This window comes from Scophthalmus maximus, chromosome 2 (assembly GCF_022379125.1).
Source record: "Scophthalmus maximus strain ysfricsl-2021 chromosome 2, ASM2237912v1, whole genome shotgun sequence".
In the NCBI taxonomy this organism is placed as follows: Eukaryota; Metazoa; Chordata; class Actinopteri; order Pleuronectiformes; family Scophthalmidae; genus Scophthalmus; species Scophthalmus maximus.
In genome coordinates, this window is record NC_061516.1 from 27,402,501 (window position 1) to 27,421,295 (window position 18,795).

An 18,795-nucleotide genomic window follows, 5' to 3' on the forward strand; every position below is an offset into this window, starting at 1 on the left:
TCTGTTAGAAAGAATTTAGTGGAGTGACGCAGATGAATTCTCTTTCTGTTTCTTTCAGGTAATTCAAGTCATATTATTTTTTCTCCCACTGTCTGAAAACGTCACTGCAGAGAGAAAGTGTCAGTTGAAGATCTGTCAGACTCTGAGTGTGGATGAAAGTTTGTCCCTTTGTCCTAAATGTCCTGAGACGGAGCGTCTCTACGACATTCTGTCTGTTTGATGACGACATCATTCTGAGAGATAAGCACTCATGCACTGACCACCTGTTGATCTGTGTAACCAACCAATATATTGATATATTATAATATAACGAATAAACACGTCCACTTTACAGTATAGAAGTATGATGTAAATTATCGGTGATAAATGTGATGCGTCGGTGTGTTGATCATGATCGTTACTCTCATGTAGAAATAATCAATTGGTTAAATGTAGTTCATGAGGACGTCATTCGTGTCTGTGTGGAACAAAGACAAGAGGTTTCAAGAACCCTGCTGAAAAAAAAATAAAAAGAATCCTGTTTCTTCTTCTCGTCAGCGACGATCCAATAACTTACTTCAGTCCATTTCAACAACGTTGAACCTTTTTATTTTGGCATCTTTGAAAACGACTCGGCAGCTTCAGACTGAAGGAGGAAGAAAAGTGACGAGTTTTCAGGACGGATGGAAAAAAACACAAAACATAAAAGAAGAACAGAAGAATCGAACACGATCGATGTGATTGATCCACTGAGTCGTCGCCAGACGTCTTCATAGAAATATGAATCTGCAGATTATTCTCTTTAAAATAAGCACAGACGCATTGAACCAATGAAATGTTCCTGTCAAAGTAATCTGTTACTTTCTGGAAATATTTTACTCCAATTGACAAACTGTCTGCGATGAGGTTTATGGATTTTTGTATCTATATTTTTCTAAATGAAACATTTTTAGACGCTGTGCATCGTTTCCTCCGTGGCTTTTTTCTTCTTCTTACATCTGTGAGAATCACTCCACACTTTGCTCCGCGGAGCTGAAGAACAAAAAGAAGAAGCTCACTCGTAGTATTTTTCACAACGCGACGACGAGGAGCGAATGCAAAGACCTCGGCCCAAACAACAACATCACCATGACGACGACGGAACAGGAAGTGAGCAGGTTTGTGTTGGTGGGAAGCGTCGCAGGCGTGAAAACAAACTGTGACATCGCTTCTCAGACTCAGTCTTCTTCCTTTTTGTACGAAAACACAAACTGATCATAAAAAAAGATTTTCCTTTCAGCAAAAGAGCCGAGTTTCCATTCTGACGCCGTCACGTGAACAATATTTACATATACAAGCGTATCAAAAGATTTATTTCTCCTGTGTACACGTATTCAAAAACAAAAAGCATCAGATCAGTTTCAATCTGTTGTGAGATATTTCTGAAAGTCCTTTAATATACAGAGAAGCTGAGAGACAGGAAGTAGGTCAGAGCGCCGGACTCTGGAAAACAGGAAGTGACATGAACAGCAGAAGATTTAAATAACGTGTGTTAATGGTTCACATCACGAGTCACTTGGTCAAAAACGTCGGAGCTGTTTCCGTCTGTCGAAGACTAAAAGTGTCTGGACTTTTCATTTTGACACATTCTCAAGCTAATTCACCAAATTCTCACGACGGTTTACAACATATCTGAAACTTATTAGCAACTCTCAGACGACAGCTAACGTTAGCATTCAACCCCCTGCGAGCTAACATGCTGTTTGATAAGTGATTTTTTTTTATTACTCTGAAACATCAGTGAACATTTATTTCAGCCTGGAGATTAAAAGACACTGGACGTGAAGCGAGTTGACAGTTTGACGCTAGCAGTCGCAAGTACCACGGAAACTGATGCTGCCTTCAGACGCTGGTGTTCACCATTTGAACGGCGCCCTCCAGTGGTAACCATGAACTCTCACCTCATTAACTTGAAATCACGTCAGGGTTCGTTCTTGTTGCAACTTTTTCATGACGAATCATAAAGAAGAATATGAATTATGAACTGAACCTCAGCCTTCGTCATGTTTGAGTGTGAAACGTCAGAAGTTTTTGACCCAGTGACTCTGACACGTCGGCGCCTGTAAACCTCCACAGGCTCACACAGCAACACAAACATGTCCCACAGGACATGTGTGAAAAGAAGGAGTGGCGTCAGAGTTAATGAAGAAGAGGACGATGAGTCGACGAGGACGAAGGTTCTTTGCATTCGCTCAGACGGACGATGAGACTGAACTGAAACCGGAGGTCGCGTTAACTCGCTGACGCCAAAGAAAAGTCTGTGATGTGCTTCATCGTAAGGCACAGGCACAGTTCCCCTCTTCACCGAGCGGCTCGCGGTTCGTTTCTGTTTGAAAAATGTCCCAGTGCAAGAAACAAGTGGGGAGGGGGTCGATGACGTCACTCCAGTTTTCTTTCTGGGGGAGACTGGATCCTTGAGGTCTGTCATGGACACGCTGATCCGTCAGAAGGAAAATGAATTCACGCAGGAAAAGTCGTGACATCAAATCAAATCAGTGCTTTGAGTCATATCACGAGAACCGAACGTTACGTTTATTCTTTATCTATTCGATGAAGTTAAATGGCTTCTCATGGCATCATGGGATAGAGGGGGAGGAGTCATGTCAATTAATACCGTAAGAAATGGATGAACTGATTTCAAGTCAATTGTTGTGTTTATCAAATCACTGATTCTGTGTCTCAAGTCTTTTACTTTCATAAATTCCACAACACAATAAAATTAAAGCGCTAAATGTTCAAGTCAAGTGACCGAAGCATATCACTTCCCTCAGGAGCTTCACTTCACTTCCTACGTGTCAGAGTTTAATTTGAGACAGAATCTGAAATCAAACGATGTGACACACGGTGTGATATGATGTGACCAGGGCATCGTCAGTGTTTCACCCAATAATAAATAAAAACAGAGATTGTCCGACATCAGCATCAAACAGGAAAAGTAAAAAATCCTTGAATGATCTCGTCTGTGGTACAGTGAGTGATGAAGGAGGGTGTGTGTGTGTGTGTGTGTGTGTGTGTGTCGTATTAAAAAGTTGATGCCACTTTGTTTCTTTTCCCTTTTTATTCACGTGAGTCTGTTGAAAAGTGGAAATGTTCCAGTTCACTGTGAGAACCAGGATCTGAGACGAGTGTGTGACAGTTCTAATGTCCCATGATGCTCCGCTCCTCCGATATAAAACATGTTCAGCTCTGAAACGTCGGCTGTCGACCGGTTCTGGTTCTGCTTCTTTAAAAGGAATCGGTCCGTGTGAGTGAGTGAGTTTATCTGTGAGTGTTTGTCCATCAGCTCTCAGTCCGTCTGTCTGTGTCTGTGTGATTCAGTCCGAGCGGCAGACGACGTGTGTGTCCGGCCCGTCTGTCCTCAGGATACCTTCTGATCGGGTCGCTTCAGTCCTAGAGGCAGACGCTGGCGCTGATCTGGCAGGTGGACCCGGTGCCGGCCTGGGACAGGAAGAGCCTCCCGTTGGGGCAGACGCAGACCTCGTAGACGGTCTGCCTGGTGCCGGAGGACGAGGAGCTGGTGGAGGCCTTCCCCTCCGGCAGCCGCATCAGGCGGATCCTCCGGGCGTCCAGAGAGATCTGAGGGGGCGGGAGGGGAGAAGAGGGGGAGGGGCTCGGTTCTTATCTCTGTTACTACAAAACACTGGAGCTCAAACCAAACATGACAAACAAACGTTCCTGTCAGCTGACTCCCGAGTCGTTCCTCTGGACTCCTGAGTTCTGTCACCGCGACACAAACAGACCTACACTCATCGACTCCTTCACTGTGATCGGATCAAACTGTTCTCGCCGACCCCTGCTGCGTGAAGCCCCGCCCCCCGCGGCCTCCTGGGCCTCGTCCCTGGTCGGTGTTTCTCCGGCCGAGCAGAGGAGGCGGAGCTCTACAGCCAGAAGAAGGTAAAGACGCTGAGAACTGCAGCGAGTGAGAGGTTGTGGTTGTGGAGGATCTTTGTTCAGTTTCAGTGTGAAGGGCAAAAGAACAAAGTCAAGATTTAAACTCACTGTTTCCTCGACGCTCCGTCAACGTGATCTGATTCAGAAGACTAATGTGATTGGTCTTTGACTTGCCATGTGACGACGTTAAGACTTCCCACCTCCCTGACCTGCTTCTCTGGTCCAGCTCATCTCAGTGAATGAAAGCGTTTTTCTTTTTGTGTGAAACTTTTAAAATCCTGCTGCGTTGATGTGAACCGATCTGACACGACACGACGGAGCAACTTGAGGAGGGAAATCCTTTTATCAGCGCAGCCGAGCGCGAGGAGCTGATGTGCGTAACCAATCAGACAGAGGGCAGAGGACACAGGGAGGATGAGGAGGAAGATGGTGAATAGAGAGAGGAAGAGGATCAGTTGTTCTACATGTAAAAGGCTTGAAGAGTATTAGTGAGTGAAAGGAGGACGAGAGGACGAGAGGAGGAAATGAAAGAGAAGAACAATGGGTCTCATCAGATCCTGGTGAACGACCAGCGCGTCGGGAAAACCGCCAGCAGCCGGAAGCAGAACTGCTGCTGAGGGAGGAAACTGTTGTCTGGGTTGTTGTTCGCTACAAATACGTCTGGACGGAGAAACGCTGAATTGGAGACGGAGCCGCTCCGTCAGACAACATGGCCGCAGGACAAGAGAAGTTCATCTCAGAGCGGGAGGTTTTTATTATCATGTCGGAAATAACAGGAGCCGATTTAATGAGGAAATTCTCTCCGCAGCTCTTTACTTTGTCTTTTTCATTTCAACTAAACATTCGGCTTCACCACTCGAATGAAGAACTAATTAAATGAAGTCTTTGTGTTGTTTCAACGACAGCAGGAGGAAGAAGAGGACGTGTTGGCGGACGCACCTCTCCGTCTTTGGACTCCAGCCGCAGCTCGTTCCTGCAGATGGCCTGGATGTCTCCGGCCTCCGCCAGGATCTGGATTCCTTTAGGAGCCTCCATCAGCAGCGAGCGCGTCGGAGACTCCAGCCTGGAACAGAAGAGTCGTGTTAGTGATCGTCATGGCTCGTGGCGAGGAACAGAACGGATGGAGAAAAGAGAGGAAACGAGAGAAGAGAGAAGTTCAAACTGTCCTGAACGATCACCTCACTAATACGTCGACCAATCACGATGTTTGTAGACGAGAAGAAAAGAGACGTGATAGTTTTACCATGTCCATTAAAAACAGGGACAAGAAAATGTCCAGAGAAACGTGAACAAGTGGTCGACACCGACGCAGAGACGCAAACGAGATCATTTATAAATCATTTATTCTACAAGTGTCAGGTCACTTTAAATATTTCTATAAAAACTGACGATGGGGAATTTATCAACCGTCGTCTGAATCTGCAGCTTTACAGTTGGTTTGTCGTCCGGACAACAGAGTCTCTCTTCCTGTTGTTTCTGGCTGAAAGTGAAGCAGCTGGTTCAGGTGATGAAGTGCAGGACTGTGTCTACATCACATCACATCACTGCACCTGCAGCGATCGATAATCACCAGAAACACTTAGTGTGACATAACGTGCGTTTGTTCGTTCCTTCATTCGCAGCAGTGGAATGCTGAGATGGTTCAAGGTCAAAGGTCGACCTTGTCCAACAATCCAACGCTGTGACTCTGTCCAGGTTCCTGGATCACCATGACGACAGAGACGACTGTCGATCAGGTCGACTCCTCAGGGAGATGGAACATTTCTCTCTCACCGTTAAATCATTTCTATTTTCCTCTTTGCTGCTTTGTCTCATGTTCTTTTTTCCATTTTGTCTTTATTCTCCAGATGTAACAGTGAAACTCAGTACTTCACCACAACTCTACCGTAATGAAGTAAAGCTGTTGTGATTCATTAACATACTTTCACCTCCGTCTATTTCCGTCTCCCCTCTTTAATTCCTTATCTTTATTTCTCTGTCGTCACCTTTAAATTTTTACTGCGGCCAAGACCTCGCCCCCACATCGTGTTCTTCCTCCTCCTCCTCCTCCTCTCTCTTCATATCTACGACCGGGGTCAAAGGTTAATAACTTTTTCCCGCCTCGTCCTCGTTTCACCCTCCTTCACTTCGTATCGGAGGCTTTTGACATGACACAGATTGTGAAAACCTGCCGGCGGCTTTTCTGCCTTTTCCCCCGCCTGCGTGCGACTCCTTTGTCCTTCAGCGACGGCGTGATGAACACGCTGGTTGTTATATAAATACATAAACTGTGGAGAGATGAGATGAGGTGAGCTCCACTCACAGACAATCACAGGTTAAACGCTGATCTGGGCCCAAGCGGCTGCAGCTGACGACCGGAATGTTCCGCTGGGGAACTCGTGGTCTCGCTAAAGGAGTGGGATCAGTGAGAGGCGAGGGGTCGGAGGTCGGAGAGGCTGTGACATGAGAGGCGACAGAAAGGGAAAGAAGAATAGAAGAAGAGGATGAAAAGAGATGATTTGTTGTTTATGCTTATTATTCTTTTCCTTATTAATTAGTTGTGATGTGGTTCAGGGAGGGAGACAGGCCTCTGGTGCAGTCAGACTAAATCTCAGATACGTATCAGTCTGGAACCTCTCGGTTCAGTTTCCATTTCCAAGAGGCGTTACCAACGGACACAGACGAGTCATGTGACGTCTGTTGAGTGACAGAGAGGAGATGACGTGACGTCTGTTGAGTGACAGAGAGGAGATGACGTGACGTCTGTTGAGTGACAGAGAGGAGATGACGTGACGTCTGTTGAGTGACAGAGAGGAGATGACGTGACGTCTGTTGAGTGACAGAGAGGAGATGACCTGACGTCTGTTGAGTGACAGAGAGGAGATGACGTGACGTCTGTTGAGTGACAGAGAGGAGATGAGGAGATGACGTGACGTCTGTTGAGTGACAGAGAGGAGATGACGTGACGTCTGTTGAGTGACAGAGAGGAGATGACGTGACGTCTGTTGAGTGACAGAGAGGAGATGACCTGACGTCTGTTGAGTGACAGAGAGGAGATGACGTGACGTCTGTTGAGTGACAGAGAGGAGATGAGGAGATGACGTGACGTCTGTTGAGTGACAGAGAGGAGATGACGTGACGTCTGTTGAGTGACAGAGAGGAGATGACGTGACGTCTGTTGAGTGACAGAGAGGAGATGATGTGACGTCTGTTGAGTGACAGAGAGGAGATGACGTGACGTCTGTTGAGTGACAGAGAGGAGATGACGTGACGTCTGTTGAGTGACAGAGAGGAGATGACGTGACGTCTGTTGAGTGACAGAGAGGAGATGACGTGACGTCTGTTGAGTGACAGAGAGGAGATGACGTGACGTCTGTTGAGTGACAGAGAGGAGATGACGTGACGTCTGTTGAGTGACAGAGAGGAGATGACCTGACGTCTGTGATGATGATTCCACGACGTCTGTGAACCAGTGTTGTGGTTTTTGTGGAGAAATGTGAAAATATCTGGTGCTTTTAGTCGAAAGCTCGTTCGTCAGCGGCAGCCATCTTGGTTGTTTCCAAAAGTCGCTTCTCTTTTTTCTTTATTGTAAATCAAAGAAGAAGATGAATATAAAATGCTGGAAGTGAAAGATGTTTCTGCTTGATTATTGTTTTACTGAACATTCACATGATAAACATTGATACTTATTGAACCGATGTGACTCTGTGAAAAACTATCACCGACACTATTTATATAAGAAAAACAATAGAAGAATGTGATCATGGAGGGAAACAGAGGAAATGTCAGAGGAGTTTGATCGTGTGATAGTTTTCAGTTCCGTCATAACAACATCTCGACTGTCGGAACAGTTTCAATCTACAAAAACACACAAAGAGAAGAACCGAGGGACGGAGAGTTTCTGTGAGATTCCATCAAACTTCCACGTCTCATTTCACCTCGAGACAGAAACAACTGAAACATCACGACTCCTGATCTTCTCCTCGTCGCAGGTTTCTCTTCCCACGTATATTATTATTCTTTCTCTCTGCTCTGAACTGGTCGGCACGTAATGAAGAACGTCGTGGAATCACTCCACAGAGACGTCAGTCTGACGCGAGGACACGTCCTGTTGGCTCGCAGACGGAAACATGACGAGGACGGTTTGAGAAAGAACTGACCGCTGTGTGTGTGTGTGTCTGTCTGTGTGTGTGTGTGTGTCTGTGTGTGTGTGTGTGTGTGTCTGTCTGTGTGTGTGTGTCTGTCTGTGTGTGTGTGTGTCTGTGTGTCGGTATGTGTGTGTGTGTGTGTGTGTCTGTCTCTGTGTGTGTGTCTGTCTGTGTGTGTGTGTGTGAGTGTGTCTGTGAGTGTCTGTGTGTCGGTGTGTGTGTGTGTGTCTGTGTGTCTGTGTGTGTGTGTGTGTGTGTCTGTCTCTGTGTGTGTGTCTGTCTGTGTTTGTGTGTGTGAGTGTGTCTGTGAGTGTCTGTGTGTCGGTGTGTGTGTGTGTGTCTGTGTGTCTGTCTGTGTGTGTCTGTCTCTGTGTGTGTGTCTGTCTGTGTGTGTGTGTGTGTGTGTCTGTGTTTGTGTGTGTGAGTGTGTCTGTGTGTCGGTGTGTGTGTGTGTGTGTCTGTCTGTGTGTGTGTGTGTGTGTGTTTGTGTGTGTATCTGTGAGTGTCTGTGTGTCAGTGTGTGTGTGTGTGTGTGTGTCTGTGTGTGTGTGTGTGTGTGTCTGTCTGTGTGTGTGTGTGTCTGTGTGTCGGTGTGTGTGTGTGTGTCTGTCTGTGTGTGTGTGTGTGTGTGTCTGTGTGTGTGTGTGTGTCTGTGTGTGTGTGTGTGTGTGTGTGTGTGTGTGTGTGTGGAAAAGATTAGTCTCTCTGCAGGATTCTATCCCATCACATTAGTACAACATATTGTTGTGTACATGTACATGTGTGTGCAGAATGTACATGTACAGTAGTAATGTTCTGTGAATAAATCAGACTCTGACTCACCGCAGCTCTTTGGACGGTTCTGCTCGGACGTGCGACGTCTCCACGGATTTGCTGAACACGGCGCCTTCGGCCCCTGAAACCACAGAACACACCGTCAGACGAGAGTGTGTGTGTGAGTGTGTGTGTCGGATCAATGGACATGATCTCTGAGTCTCCATCGATCTATATACGTCTCCGCTCAGTTGCCTCATCGATAACACATTTGAATTTTATGATGGTGAATTCAAACTAGAAATATATTATTTTATCATAAAAGGAAAAAGGAAGGAGGATTAAACCCGATGTACAAAAATAAAAAACATATTTTTTTCTGACTGCTTACAATAATTATATCTGCAAATTACAGAGAGAAGTTAGTGCCAATACTCTTTGGTCACTCGTGGTAAATATCACAGAATCATGTAAAAATGATCTAAACTTAGAAAAATGATTATATGGTGTTATATAATTATGTATATTATATATTCAATGATTATTATACTGCAGCCAGCCACCAGGGGGCGACCAACATGTTTTGGCTTCACTTTTGCGGAGTGTTGAAGATACTTGATTTTGAGCCTTTTGACTTCGCCACAAACCAAGTCAGCTCCATAGCTTCAGCTTCCTTCCTCGGTTACGTAGCACAACCGGCGCAAACACAAGTAGAAAAAAATCAGCTTTGTGTGTTTGTTCTGAACTCGCCGTTGAATTTACACGTTTCTGTGATCGAAATGAGAAATATCAGCTGCTCGTTCCGGCAGCTACGAGCTCGTCTGCGTCAACTGAGTCATGTTTCCATCCTGAACAAACTAACGTGAGCATGATGTCAGACGGATTATCAGGCTCCGCCCACATCCATCACATGACAAAAACACCAAACTGAGAATATACAGTCAACATCAGAATGTAAAGGTCGACGCCCCCTGGTGTCAGGACGAGGTCGACACGTTGAGGAAACAGGAGTTGAACAGTCGACTCTCCTCCGGGGAGCGCTTCATTACGCTGCTCCGCCCGTCCACCAGTCATCTTCATGCAGAGGGGAACTCGGCCACGAGGGAGCGATAACTCCGACTCTTAACGACGACCACAGGTGGAGACGCTTCTCTTCTCCTTAATGGCTTTTTGCTTTTTACCTTCTGGTTCAATACTTAAAAACATTATAATGCTAAGTATTTGAAATGGTTGCAATGAGGAAATAAGTGGCTTTATGTACATCAGAATGACTTGTGTCCAATCTGTATAATTATAATCATAATAACATGTCAACTTCCTTGTTGGAGGACGTTCCTCTTGTAGTGGATTCATCCTTGTTCTAACATTTATGTACAAACACTTTGAAGTCCAGTCTTATAATTATGTTAACATGAGAAGGTAAAAGGTTTTGTGAGTAATATATAGCTTGTTAGCGTGCTACTGCACAATGTGCAGCGTATTTCCGTCACTATGGTAACATTGTACTTGCTGGTATGCACATGGTTTATATGTTAAAACTAGAGTCATTTCACAATGATGGACCATCATCATGAATCACCAACTTCCTCCTGCGCAGTTTAAATAAAGTCTGCATCATGTGTAAATGGGAACAGAGAGTTTTTCCTTCAACGCAGCAAAACTTTAGTCACAGTCATCACAACAAAAGTGCAAAACTCCTGGAGGTGACGATGTAATATCCTGAACAGACCTGCAGGAGCAGGGAGTTAAACGTTCTCTCTCTGCCCTCTATTATCCTCCTCTCTCTCGTCCCATCATTTCATCGCCCTCATTTCCTCCGCCGCAGACTTTATAATATTCGTCTCCTTTCAGTCTTTCGGGCCAACCCGAGGTGTAGCCGGCAGCCCTCGCTAATAAATAGCCGGTGCTCCCCACTGAGACGCTTTGCCCTTTCTCCTCGGAACGCTGCGAGGAAAAGCTGCAGCTTTTATTATCGGGGGGCAATTCTCCACCTCAGCAGAAAGTTTACGCTGCCAAACACAGCGTGCACACGGCAGATTAGAGCAAGTAAAGAAAGAGAAGGAAGAGATCAAAGAGAGGAGAGGAGAAGGAGGGAGGAGACGAGGAACAGAGAGAAGAGAAGAAGGAGGGAGGAGACGAGGAACAGAGAGAAGAGAAGAAAGAGGGAGGAGACGAGGAACAGAGAGAAGAAAGAGGGAGGAGACGAGGAACAGAGAGAAGAGAAGAAAGAGGGAGGAGACGAGGAACAGAGAGAAGAGAAGAAAGAGGGAGGAGACGAGGAACAGAGAGAAGAGAAGAAAGAGGGAGGAGACGAGGAACAGAGAGAAGAGAAGAAGGAGGGAGGAGACGAGGAACAGAGAGAAGAGAAGAAAGAGGGAGGAGACGAGGAACAGAGAGAAGAGAAGAAAGAGGGAGGAGACGAGGAACAGAGAGAAGAGAAGAAAGAGGGAGGAGACGAGGAACAGAGAGAAGAGAAGAAAGAGGGAGGAGACGAGGAACAGAGAGAAGAGAAGAAAGAGGGAGGAGACGAGGAACAGAGAGAAGAGAAGAAAGAGGGAGGAGACGAGGAACAGAGAGAAGAGAAGAAGGAGGGAGGAGACGAGGAACAGAGAGAAGAGAAGAAGGAGGGAGGAGACGAGGAACAGAGAGAAGAGAAGAAAGAGGGAGGAGACGAGGAACAGAGAGAAGAGAAGAAAGAGGGAGGAGATGAGGAACAGAGAGAAGAGAAGAAAGAGGGAGGAGACGAGGAACAGAGAGAAGAAAGAGGGAGGAGACGAGGAACAGAGAGAAGAGAAGAAGGAGGGAGGAGACGAGGAACAGAGAGAAGAGAAGAAAGAGGGAGGAGACGAGGAACAGAGAGAAGAGAAGAAGGAGGGAGGAGACGAGGAACAGAGAGAAGAAAGAGGGAGGAACTGAGGGAGCAGGTCACATGCTCCAGCGTACATCGGGGGTTTGATTCCAGGTCATCCCAGTGTGGGCCCTTCATGCTACTGTACCTGCCCCCATGATGAAGGTAATGTAATGATGAATGTGTGTTAATGTGTGAAAGGTTAATTATCGATACTTCCTACAAGACGACAGACACAAACACACGTTCAGAACAAACACAAGTAAATATGAACGGAGAGTCGATGTTCGTGACAGGACGTGAAACCTGCCGCTGCCCGGAGGGAAGAACATCAACGTAAAGTTCAGTTTGCTTTGCAAAGTTCTTCATAGTTAATGGGCCATAACATTAAAGTGTGATACTTCATTATGGGACCAGGTGGAAACGACACCTCAGAGACCTGAACGCACCTTTATCACCCGTTCATCACCCGTCCATCACCCGTTCATCAACCTTTTATCACCCGTTCATCAACCTTTTATCACCCGTTCATCAACCTTTTATCACCCGTTCATCAACCGTTCATCAGCCGTCCATCACCCGTTCATCAACCTTTTATCACCCGTTCATCAACCGTTCATCAACCGTTCATCACCCGTCCATCACCCGTTCATCAACCTTTTATCACCCGTTCATCAACCTTTTATCACCCGTTCATCAACCTTTTATCACCCGTTCATCAACCGTTCATCAGCCGTCCATCACCCGTTCATCAACCTTTTATCACCCGTTCATCACCCGTCCATCACCCGTTCATCAACCTTTTATCACCCGTTCATCACCCGTCCATCACCCGTTCATCAACCGTTCATCAGCCGTCCATCACCCGTTCATCAACCTTTTATCACCCGTTCATCACCCGTCCATCACCCGTTCATCAACCTTTTATCACCCGTTCATCACCCGTCCATCACCCGTTCATCAACCGTTCATCAGCCGTCCATCACCCGTTCATCAACCTTTTATCACCCGTTCATCAACCGTTCATCAGCCGTTCATCACCCATTCATCAACCTTTTATCACCCGTTCATCACCCGTCCATCACCCGTTCATCAACCTTTTGATGGGGGGGGCGACGACGACCTGTCGGACGCCGCCTCTGTTTTCTTTCATTTGCTTCTTAACTGCAGTGTAATCAGTCCTCATCTGCTGCTCGGTCGATGAGCGGGTCGATACGGACCACCTGCATTTACACACCGCTCACCTCCTCCCTCGTTTACCTCCCCGTCCTCCCCCTCCTCCCCCTCCTCCCTCGTTTACCTCCCTGTCCTCCCCCTCCTCCCCCTCCTCCCTCGTTTACCTCCCCGTCCTCCCCCTCCTCCCCCTCCTCCCTCGTTTACCTCCCTGTCCTCCCCCTCCTCCCCCTCCTCCCTCGTTTACCTCCCTGTCCTCCCCCTCCTCCCTGTCCTCGCCCTCCTCCCCCTCCTCCTTCGTTTACCTCCCTGTCCTCCCCCTCCTCCCTGTCCTCGCCCTCCTCCCTCGTTTACCTCCCTGTCCTCCCCGTCCTCCCTCTCCTCCCTCGTTTACCTCCCTGTCCTCCCCCTCCTCCCTGTCCTCGCCCTCCTCCCTCGTTTACCTCCCTGTTCTCCCCCTCCTCCCTCTCCTCCCTCGTTTACCTCCCTGTCCTCCCCCTCCTCCCTGTCCTCCCCCTCCTCCCTGTCCTCGCCCTCCTCCCTCGTTTACCTCCCTGTTCTCCCCCTCCTCCCTCTCCTCCCTCGTTTACCTCCCTGTTCTCCCCCTCCTCCCTCGTTTACCTCCCTGTCCTCCCCCTCCTCCCTGTCCTCCCCCTCCTCCCTGTCCTCCCCCTCCTCCCTCGTTTACCTCCCTGTTCTCCCCCTCCTCCCTGTCCTCCCCCTCCTCCCTGTCCTCCCCCTCCTCCCTCGTTTACCTCCCTGTCCTCCCCCTCCTCCCTCGTTTACCTCCCTGTTCTCCCCCTCCTCCCTCGTTTACCTCCCTGTTCTCCCCCTCCTCCCCCTCCTCCCTCGTTTACCTCCCTGTCCTCCCCCTCCTCCCTCGTTTACCTCCCCCTCCTCCCTGTCCTCCCCCTCCTCCCTCGTTTACCTCCCTGTCCTCCCCCTCCTCCCTGTTCTCCCCCTCCTCCCCCTCCTCCCTCGTTTACCTCCCTGTCCTCCCCCTCCTCCCTCGTTTACCTCCCTGTTCTCCCCCTCCTCCCTCGTTTACCTCCCTGTCCTCCCCCTCCTCCCCCTCCTCCCTCGTTTACCTCCCTGTCCTCCCCCTCCTCCCTGTCCTCCCCCTCCTCCCTGTTCTCCCCCTCCTCCCTGTCCTCTCCCTCCTCCCTGTCCTCTCCCTCCTCCCCCTCCTCCCTCGTTTACCTCCCTGTCCTCCCCCTCCTCCCTGTTCTCGCCCTCCTCCCCCTCCTCCCTCGTTTACCTCCCTGTTCTCCCCCTCCTCCCTGTCCTCCCCCTCCTCCCTGTTCTCCCCCTCCTCCCTGTCCTCCCCCTCCTCCCTGTTCTCCCCCTCCTCCCTGTCCTCTCCCTCCTCCCTGTCCTCTCCCTCCTCCCCCTCCTCCCTCGTTTACCTCCCTGTCCTCCCCCTCCTCCCTGTCCTCCCCCTCCTCCCTGTCCTCTCCCTCCTCCCCCTCCTCCCTCGTTTACCTCCCTGTCCTCCCCCTCCTCCCTGTCCTCCCCCTCCTCCCTGTCCTCCCCCTCCTCCCTCCTCCCTCCCTCTCTATTTGCCTGTTAAACATGTACAAACCGAACGAGCGATCAATAAAAACCCTCCCGTGGTTTCAGTTCCACTTCCTGCAGCCTAAATATTACGTCTCCTTCTCTGAAACGATTTCGTCCTTGTGTTTCCAAAATGTGACCTTGAACATATTCTCACTTCCGTCCTCTTTTTTTCATCCGTCACTTCTTTTCTCACCTTTTATCTTTTACCTTCTTCCCTCCCTGTTTTCTTCCTTCCTTCTCTTCCTTTTCATGCGTCCACACTACCTTCCTCCCTCTCTACATCTCCCTCGTCTCTTCCACTCATCTCCCTTATTCCCTCCCTCTCTCTCTCTCTCACCACCTTGTTATTCCTCTGTTCTTTATTCTTTATCTTTTGTTGAATCCCTCTCGTGCCTCCACACCTCCTCTGATCCTGTCTTCCCACCTCTCTCCCCTCCCATCCTCTCATCCCTCTATTCTTCCCTTCCACTGCCTCTTTTCTCCTCCTCATCCTATACCTTGCCTTTCTTCCCATCCTTTCCTTTTCCTCCATCCCTCTTTTCTCTCCTGTACCAACTTCTCGTTCCTCTGTTCCCTTCCTCTTTCTCCGTCCCTACTCTTCACTGCTCTCCTTTCTTTCCTCGTCTCCTTCTCACCTTCCCTTCCTTCTTTTATCCCACTGCTTCTCGTTTTTCCCCATTTTGGTTCCGTCCTTTCCTCATTTTCTTTCCTTCAGTCATTCCTCTTCACTTCCCCCCTCAACACCTTCTGCGTCTCTGCTCGGTCTTTCCCTCTCTCCTTTCCTTTCCCTTATGACCTTCTTCCGTTTCTTTTAGATTTAAATTCCCGGAAAAAACTTTGGGATAATGTCGGAACCAAATTTTCTGCATATAAAACGAAAAGTTCCATAATAATATCAAACAATATGTTCATATAAAAGAAAAACAACATGTTTCAACATGTTTTCAGTGAATTCATAAAAAGTCACGTTTCTAATCAAACTAATGAGTCACGTCAGTTAAACTGTATATTAATAATGAAACACATTAGTAAAATGATAATAATGTTTTCATATTCGACACAATGTGAGTGAATTTAAAATGATGTTGTAGAAAAATACAGCCGCAGGCGGCGGGCAGATTGTTTTCATCGTTAATTAAAATGTGTTTATCATGAATATGAGCTGGAATTATGAGACATTATTATGAGACATTATGAGTCAGAAGTGAAGGAAGAGGAAGAATTTTAATTAATTTTAACTCTTTATCACTGATTGATATATGATATGAAATATAAGACATGAAAATAAACCTGATGAACACGTATGTGGCCGGACAAAGAACTAACAGCGCCACCTTGAGGTTTCAGACGCTCCTGCTTCACAACATCATCAATCAGATTCCATGTTGATTTGTGGAAAATTACAAGCGAGTATGTTTTTGTGAGAAGTTTCTTCTACCTAGTATAAAAAATTCTTGATCCATGAGCCAGAACCTGAGTGTTACAGCGACACCCACAGGTGCAGTACCTCATGTAATTTCATGTTTCTAGGTAGGTTCTACCAAATCATGGTCCTGATTCTTTTTATTTTGATATATTTACAGGTAAGAAGCTGCAACTTCGTGTCCATTTCCCCGTCTGTTCCAAAGCTTCACTCTGGGAGACTGCACCGGAACGTTAACACCACAACTACCTGCCACATTAAGAGCCTCTCTCACACACACACACACACACACACACACACACACACACACACACACACACACACTCACACACACACTCACACACTCACACACACACACACACACACACACACACACACACACACACACACTCACACTCACACACTCACACACACACTCACACACTCACACACTCACACACACACACACACTCACACACTCACACTCACACACACACACACACACACACACACACACACACACACACACACACACTCACTCACTCACTCACTCACTCACACTCACACACATACACATACACACACTCACACACACACACACACACACACACACACATCACACTAACACTCACACTAACACTCACACTAACACTCACACACACACACACACTCCGTTACTGTGACTGTAAATCCCTCAACGTCAACCGACAGAACTGTAAAGCCGCATTATCTCTCTCTCATACGTGAGATGATGTTTCTGCACCACAGTGCAAATACAGTTGAAACCTGAGCAGAGGAACAGGAAGTGACACGTGTCTCGACTGGATCTGGATCTGGATCTGGATCTGGATCGTGACAGACTTCTACAATGGAGATCCTAGTTTCATGACCTTAGTTGTTTTACTGGCTTGTTAGTGAACCTCCGTCCTCAGGTCAGAAGCTCCAGGTCCAATTCATCCAGTAACCAGCTACATCACATCTGTGAGTGTGAGGACGTCCAGGTCCGAGTGGATCAGGCAGCTCGACCTTCACTTCAGTCTGAGTCGCTCCATCGCTCCTCCTCCTCCCTCTCCCTCCTCCTCCCTCTCCCTCCTCCTCTCCTCCCTCCTCTTCCCTCCCTTCTCCTCTCCTTCCCTCCCTCCTCCTCTCCCTCCTCCTCCCTCCGTCTGTACCTGCCTCACCTTCCCTCCTCCCTCCCTCCTCCTCTCCTTCCCTCCCTCCTCCTCTCTCTCCCTCCCTCCTCCTCTCTCCCTCCCTCTACCTCCTCTCTCCCTCCCTCCTCCTCTCTCCCTCCCTCTACCTCCTCTCTCCCTCCCTCCCTCCTCTCCCTGCCTCCCTCTCCCTCCTCCTCTCCTTCCCTCCCTCCTCCTCTCCTCCCTCCTCCTCCCTCCATCTGTTCCTGCCTCACCTTCCCTCCTCCCTCCCTCCTCCTCTCCTCCCTCCTCCTCTCTCTCCCTCCTCTCCCTCCTCCTCTCCTCCCTCCTCCTCTCTCTCCCTCCCTCCTCCTCTCTCTCCCTCCTTCCTCTCTCTCCCTCTCTCTCCCTCCCTCTCCCTCCCTCCCTCCTCCTCTCCTTCCCTCCCTCCTCCTCTCCTCCCTCCTCCGTCTGTTCCTGCCTCACCTCCCCTCCTTCTCTGTCTGTGTAGTAATTTATTTGCAATAACTCTTCTGTGTTAAGAAAGAAGAGAAAAGCAGAGGAGGATGAAGGTGAATGTTGAGGCCTAATGTTCATGTTACGAGGGTCTGTCAGGGCCGGGGGGGAGGTGGTGATAGTCTCTGAACAGGACATTTAGATTTGCACATTATCCTGAAATCTATTTGGTCGTCCTCCGTCTCGTCGCAGCAGGTCAGAGGCAGCTGCAGGAGGATCAATTAAAATTCTTCTTACTCAAATGAAAAGAAATAAAAGAACTCCAGTCAGAAACTCCTTGATGCTCGACGAGGACGGAGGTTCATAAAAGAATATATTTCTGATACGTGAAGTTCAAACTCGTCTGTGACTCAGTCTCGTCTCGACTTCACACAAATAAAACTAAGTTAACAACGTTTAACGAACGGTTCATCTGCAAAACTCACAGAGATCACGACTGCGTCTTCAAAGTGTCCGCTCAGTTTGCTCCTTTATTGGTCTGCAGCAGACACACACACACACTGAGGTTTAATGGACTCTTCATCATCTCCTTAACGTGGTCAGCTGACAGGAATCCGATGGCCGCTCACACACCAGCACATTCTCCATTCAGTCCAGATAAAAGTGTGAGATGCAGACGGCGTCTGTCTCGCCTCTCGCCATGAAGCCCCTCCTCCTCCTCCCTCCTCGTCCCTCCTCCTCTCCATGCAGTAACTCTGTGGAGTCTTTTACGGTCTTGTTAAGTCTTAACGTCGTCCACTCTGGAGGAATAAAGAGACGGAGGAGTGTGAAGCTGTCGAGGAGGAGGAGGATCTACGACTGCGGCTGGCGCAGGTTTGTTGAAACGTCGCCCAGGAAGTTTTCACGAGAAGAAAGACACTGACATTTTCTCAGGAGCTGAACTGTTGTTCCAGGTTTTTACCACATGTTTCTTTTGGTGTCGCACTGAAACTCAAACTGACAGAGGAAAATCAACCATCAGAGAAGTTTTACAGCAAATCATTCTCTAACGTCTCAGAGAGAACGAAGATGAAAACCTCGAGCACAGGCAGTTATTACAAGTCAGATTCACAGTGAGGTTAGAGGTGAACAAACTCCTTCCACTGATTCTCTTCTTCACTTTAGCCAATGATAAAACAGACATGAGTTCAACCCTTCCATTGTTGTTGAGGACACGTTAACACTCATCACTTCCCGACCCTCTCCTGAGTTTTGACTTTTCCTACAAGGATCTCCAAACAGTTAGGGTTTAAAATCTTTACCTAAGACCCCACTCACAGTCATTTCACATATTCAGAGTATTTTCTTCCCTTCAGTTTGTAGTCTGGACCCTCGATCACAGACGGACCAGGACCAGGACCAGGACCAAGACCAGGACCAGGACCAGGATCAGGACCA

The 18,795-nt window shown here is 48.0% G+C and overlaps 1 protein-coding gene across 5 annotated transcripts in view; it reads right to left on the minus strand.

Moving 5' to 3' along the window:
• The window catches only part of sgcd (sarcoglycan, delta (dystrophin-associated glycoprotein)), a 126,186-nt gene that overhangs the window by 1,520 nt on the left and 105,871 nt on the right, over positions 1–18,795 (minus strand). For all 5 annotated transcript variants that reach the window (XM_035624362.2, XM_035624363.2, XM_035624361.2 and 2 more), the window contains 3 exons: positions 8,859–8,931; positions 4,849–4,972; positions 1–3,594 (listed from right to left, as the gene is read on the minus strand). The exon at positions 1–3,594 is cut by the window's left edge and continues 1,520 nt beyond it. In XM_035624362.2, coding sequence (XP_035480255.1) covers positions 3,409–3,594; positions 4,849–4,972; positions 8,859–8,931 — 383 coding nt within the window. In that variant the 3' untranslated portion in view covers positions 1–3,408. The remainder of the gene's footprint in view (positions 3,595–4,848; positions 4,973–8,858; positions 8,932–18,795) is intronic.